At 48.8% G+C, this 6,177-nt stretch overlaps 1 protein-coding gene across 1 annotated transcript; it reads left to right on the top strand.

Moving 5' to 3' along the window:
- The first annotated feature begins 2,219 nt into the window (after nucleotides 1-2,219).
- On the top strand, nucleotides 2,220-5,754 carry RFLNB (refilin B). The gene has a single exon (XM_032137977.2). It carries the CDS (start codon nucleotides 2,220-2,222, stop codon nucleotides 2,676-2,678), a length of 459 nt encoding a protein of 152 aa, XP_031993868.2. The 3' UTR covers nucleotides 2,679-5,754.
- Nucleotides 5,755-6,177: the final 423 nt, after the last annotated feature.

Genomic DNA, 6,177 nt, shown 5'->3' with positions numbered 1-6,177 from the left:
CCAAAGGAAGTAAGGTAAATATAGCAGGCCCCAATTTTATTCTTTTTTTTTTAACAGTTTTTATTTTTTATTCCAGATATTAATGCTTGTTGTTATAAAAAAGTCAGTTAATTGCAAAAGTATGACAAAGATGATTAATAGTTTGGTGGGTCCTCTTTCTGTTTCTGCATTCTAACCAATTAAATATATAGACATGCTTTTAAAATTAAAATAAAAATGAGATCATGTTATGTATAAAGTTCTGCATTTTCTTTTTGCACTGCATGTATCATGGCCGTCAGAGGATTACAATTTTGTCAAATATTAATTCTTCTTCCCAGAAGCTGCTGTCCCCTACTCCCTAACCTGCCAACCCTGTCTCTGAGGTCTTTTAACCTTGTCTCATAGTATAATTTCACTAGGCAAGCGCTGGTCTTCCTCTGGGGATTATCTCATCCAGGATTATCTGGGGGCAAAGATGCATTGAAAGGCTCAGGTAAAGGTAGGTCTTTTTAGAGAAAGGAGTTTTACTTCTGATACCTGGTGGTTTGATAGCTGGAGTTTCCGCTGCATTAACACAAAGGCCCCTTTGACATGGAACAAAGACGAGGTTCGTCAGTTGGGAGGTGAGCAGTTCAGCCTTTTGTTCCTGTGGAGCTTGTATTTTGAACAAAATGGGGCCATGACTCCCACCAGCCTCTTAACTACTTGCCTAAGGAGGAGAGATGAAATTTCCATTCCACTCACAGAAAAGAATTCTGATTCTTAGTCACCTGACCAGTGGGTAGGGGCTGGTTGGAGGCAGTGCTGTTAGATGTGTCTATATGTGACGCTCATTCTCTTTTCAGTATCTACAAAGCTATAAGAATTCAGTAAAATGCATTAAAGCTTTGCTTCTGTAAGAAAACTCTGGGCCAGGCACTGTGGCTCATGCCTAGAATCCAGCATTCCGGGGGACTGAAGCAGGAGGATGGCTGGAGCCCAGGAGTTCGAGACCAGCCTGGGCAACAACAGTGAAACCCCGTCTCTCCAAAAAATACAAAAATTACCTGGGCATGGTGGTGCACGCCTGTAGTCCTAGCTACTCAGGAGGCTGAGGTGGGAGGATCGCTTGGGCCCAGGAGGTGGAGGCTGCGGTGAGCTGAGATCACCCCACTGCACCACTCCAGAGTGGGTGACAAAGCGAGACTCCGTTTCTGAAAAAAAAAAGAAAAAAAAGAAAAGAAAACTGACTCCCAAAGTTAAAAGAAGGACTTGAAAAAATTAAGTGCCTGAAGAACATAGATGCCAGTTTATCTTATGGAAATCAAGATGATAATTGGCTTTCATTGATAAGTCAGATACCCAGATATGTAGGTTTAGGGAGGGTCCCCAAACCAAATGCCAAGGCGAACAAAGTGTTAATATTTGGTATAGCCAAACTTTCAGAACCAGCATTCAAGGTTTCTGGGTTCCTTTATCCTCTCATTAAAGAGCTGATAGGGTGGGTGCGGCGGCTCATGCCTGTAATCCCAGCACTCTGGGAGGCTGAGGCAGGAGGATCACTCGAGCCCAGGAGTTTAGGACCAGCCTGGGCAACACAGGAAGTCCTCATCTCTACAAGGAATAAAAGATATGTTGTTTAAAAAAAAAAAAAAAGAAGCCAGGTGCATTGGTTCATGTCTATAATCCCAGCGTTTTGGGGGGCCAAGGCAGGCAGATCACCTGAGGTTGGGAGTTCGAGACCAGCCTGGTCAACATGGTGAAACCCCATCTCTACTAAAAATACAAAAATTAGTTGGGCGTGGTGGCGGGCGCCTGTAATCCCAGCTACTCGGGGGCTGAGGCAGGAGAATCGCTTGAACCCGGGAGGCGGAGGTTGCAGTGAGCCGAGATTGCACCTTTGCACTCCAGCCTGGGTGACAGAGCGAGACTCCATCTCAAAAAAAAAAAAAAAAGAAAAGAGGAAACGGAGGCTCAGAAGAGTGAAGTAACGTGGCTAAGGTCTGAAGCTTAGGCGAGTGGGAGCGGGATCCAGGGGCTGCTGCCCGCAGTGGCTAACAGTGATGTGGGCTCAGCTTTGGAATCCTGCACCCCTGTGTTTAAATCCCAGCCCCAACACTCAGTGGCGCTGTGGCCTTCACCTCTGCACCTTGGTCTCCTCTCTCAGGGTTGTTGGGGAGATTAAATTGGATCCCGTAAGTAAAGTACTTAGGCGGGTACCTGGCACATAGTGAGTACTTTATAGACTCTGTGACCCTATGCTGCTTCTTACTGGAGCAGCCACACTTCTACATGTGCACCCCACAAATGACTCACGGTCACAGTGGGGACCCCAAGCCCCTGGCTCGGAGGAGCGGCTTCACGCGACCTTATGTCTCCCACCCAGGTACACCTCCTCGGTCAAGTACGACTCCGAGCGGCACTTCATCGACGACGTGCAGCTGCCCCTGGGCCTGGCGGTGGCCTCCTGCAGCCAGACGGTCACCTGCATCCCCAATGGCACGTGGCGCAACTACAAGGCTGAGGTGCGTTTCGAGCCACGCCACAGGCCCACGCGCTTCCTCAGCACCACCATCGTCTACCCCAAGTACCCCAAGACCATCTACACCACCACCCTCGATTACAACTGCCGCAAGACGCTGAGGAGGTTCCTGTCCAGCGTGGAGCTCGAAACCGCGGAGCTCCTGGGCAGCGACGACCTCTCTGATGAACGCTGACTCAGCAGGCGGGGCTGGGGTGGGACCGGCTCTCCTGATGTCCCGCCCCCGACTGCCCTGGCCAAGCTGGGTGACCTTACCCTTCATGTCATTCCAGCCCCAGAGGAGTCTAACCTAGAGATACCTCCAAGCCCGGATGGGGGAAAAGAAAAAAAATCACTGCATCTCATAATTATTGAGATCTTTGTGTTGTAATTTTCAAGCTGTTTTTAGAGGGAATCTATGTCCTGGTTTGCTGCTGTGTGCAGGAAAGCAGCAGCAGTCTGGGACAGGGAGGGGAGAGCTCTCCTTCAGGTCGGTGTGTCAGAAGAAGAGCGTGGAAAAAGTGAGATTTAAGGAATTTCAGCCACGGGTGTCTTCACTGCGCAAAAGTGGTGCTAATTCAGTAAACGGTGACACCTGTGTGGGTTCAATCTGTGGAGAGTTGAGTTCCGTTCCTTTGTTTTTAAATTTCCACCTCCATTTGTGTTTCCTGTTAACCTAAACTCTTGTAATTCTCTAAATCTTTTTTCATGATATAAAAAAAAAAAATCCCAAAACACAATTTAAGATGGCTTTAAAAAAAAAAAAGGGTTCTCCGTGTTGCCACCTGCTCTGGGAAGGCCAGGCTGATGGGCGGCCTGGTTTGGGAGCAGCGGCCTGGGCTCTGATTGCTTCCTGACGGTCAGTTCCAAGCACAGGCTCTGAGAAAATGCCTGGAACTCTTGGTGTCTGGTGACGTCTCCGCAGGCTTCCGTGAGTCTCCGATAGGTGTTTTGGGCTTTTGGAATACTTTCAGAATACTTTCCCATTTTTTCATAAGGCAAAACGGAGTGGAGGGCCTTTTTTGACGGAAACAGCATTCTAAGAGTATGCTTGGAAAACATACGTTTTGGGAGTCCACGCGGGGAGCGGACACTCAGGACAGGAAGCAGTGGCCCTGACTGACACCTGCGGCCACCCGGAGGAGGCAGACACAGGCGATGACCTGGTTCATCATGAGAGAGGCCGGGGTTGGCCCAGTCTTAGGGTTTGGATGGCGTCAGAATCGCAGAGGGTTTCTGCCAGCGCCTTAGGTCTCATTCAAAAAGCAAGGAAGCTGGGCGTGGTGGCTGGCGCCTGTAGTCTCAGCTACTTGGAAACTGAGGCAGGAGGATCTGAGCCCAAGAATTCGAGACCGGTCTGGCAGCATAGTGAGCCTCCATCTCTAAAAAAAAGTGACAGGAAAAAAAAAAAAAGGCGAGGACATCTGTGCCCCCATCCCCTGACCCCAGACAAGCTAAGGTGCATTCAGAGTAGGGAATGATGTCAAAACCTGCCGCCGTGGTGGCGCGCATTCCTCTTACACCACCATATGGGGGCAGGTGACAGTCAACTGAAATGGTCCCAAGGACCGTGTGAATTCGGCTGACCCGGCCCAGCAGCGGGGTGGACCAGGGTGCGGTGGCTGCAGCCCTGCCTCCCGCCACCCCATCCTCCCCTAACCCCTTCTTGGGACCTCCTGCCAATCCCTGTGGTGTTTGAGTAGAGAAAGGGGCTGATGGTTTTACTTTTTTCTTCCAATATTGGAAAGAACAAACTGGATATTTCCTTTGAATACATCCAAATTATTTCAAGTGCCTGAGGGTCACCGAGCACCGTGGGCTCAGCTCGGCTGCAGCTCCGGGTTTCTGCGGGTGGCTTCCATCTGCGCCGACAGCTGAACTGAGCTCCGTGGTGCCCCGGAGCCACAGCAGCAAGTGCAGTGATAATCGCCGTCGTGTGCAGTCGCTGGAGTCCTGGAGAGCCACGTTGTCCTCTGCAGACAACAGCATCGGTCCGCTGTGCCCCTAACCAATGCACCGACGCCCTGTGGGCAGGGCCTGCCGCCCACCCATGGTCTGAGCTGGCCGGGCTGAAGCTTGGCTGGGACCCAGTGAGGGGGCACCCGGGGACCCACAGTCTCCTCAGTCACATGCAGAGCAAAAAATGCTTCCTGTGTTTGGAAGAGCAAGTGACACAGCATTTATTGATAAAAATGGATTTTTCTGTCTGATTTCATGCTGTGGTCATTTAAGTGGTCAATGTCTTTTTTTTTTTTTTTTTTTGAGATGGAGTCTCGTTCTGTCACTGAGGCTGGAGTGCAGTGGCGCCATCTCGGCTCACTGTGACCTCCACCTCCCAGGCTCGAGCGATTCTCCTGCCTCAGCCTCCGGAGTAGCTGGGATTACAGGCGTGCGCCACCACACCCAGCTAATTTTTGTATTTTTAGTAGAGACGGGGTTTCACCATGTTGGTCAGGCTGGTCTCGAACGCCTGACCTTGTGATCCACCCGCCTCGGCTCCCAATAATTTGTAAGTCATGTTAGCAGGATCCTCAAGGCCTTGCTCTGCCCCGTGGAGACGCTTGCTTGGATGAGCTCAGGAAACAGAAACGGCTGCGTGGCAGGCGTGGGTCCTGTGTGGGAGGACGTGGCCTTTGAACACCGCTGTGTTCTCAGACGTCCTTAGGAGATTTTTTTTTTTGTCTTAGGGGGACTGTGTTAAGTTCAGACAAATCATGCTAGGTGTGGAGAGAGTCTGAAATACGTCAGTGAAGTAAGTAGCAGTGAGCGATTGTGAATGTGTAATGCAAATGGAAAACTGGGTTTTATTGTGTTAAGTTATTCACTAGGGAGCCAATTGTAGTTCTTTCTAATCCTCTTTCTCTCCAAACCTGCTTTGCTGAAAGTTGCAGGAAAGGAAGTCTGTGGAGAGAAACGGAACACTTCAGGGTGTGTCAGAGGACGCCATCCACAGTGGATTCATGTTCGTTTGCAGGGTGGAAGCAGTGATTTTTAAGACCCACTGATTAAAAACAAACATTCCTAAGTGTCTCTGAGAGATGCTGTTTATTTGTTAATTAAAAAGCTTTTTTCTCAGTGTCTTAAATTATGGCTTTCATGTAATAAGGATATTTTTAGTGAAAAGTTGTTTTCCTTTCAAATTACAAACCTTTTAAAAAAATTAATTTGAGCGAGTACCTTTTCATTTGACATTTTTTCCTGTTTCTAACCTTAGGAAACCAGAATAGCGTTTGGCAGACATGACGTTTTCAGTTTACCTTTGACACCTGCCCCACTCCATTTCTCTTTGTGATGTCTTCATTTAACAATAAATTATCTGAAAAAACAAAACTTAGAGAGATGCTTCTGTTTTTAAAGTAGAATTATGTTTGGTTAAGCAAAATGAGAAAAACAGCTCCTCATCTTGAGAAGTTTTAAGACGTGATTATATTTAACAGTATTAATCTGCAAGTACAAGATTTTCTGAGTGTGGCTGGGCACAGTGGCTCACACCTATAATCCCAGCGCTTCACAAGGCCGAGGCTGGAGGATCGCTTGAGGCCAGGAGTTCGAGATCAGCCTTGGCAATGCAGTGTGACCCCATCTCTACAAAAATTAAAAATTGAAAAAGAAAGGGGCCAGGCGCCATAGCTCATGACCGTAATCCCAGCACTTCGGGAGGCTGAGGCAGGCGGATCACCTGAGGTCAGGAGTCC

Source organism: Hylobates moloch, unplaced genomic scaffold (assembly GCF_009828535.3).
Source record: "Hylobates moloch isolate HMO894 unplaced genomic scaffold, HMol_V3 SCAFFOLD_19, whole genome shotgun sequence".
NCBI classification, from domain to species: domain Eukaryota; kingdom Metazoa; phylum Chordata; class Mammalia; order Primates; family Hylobatidae; genus Hylobates; species Hylobates moloch.
Note: the sequence above shows the minus strand (reverse complement) of the source record. Positions and strands in the feature narration are given on the sequence as shown.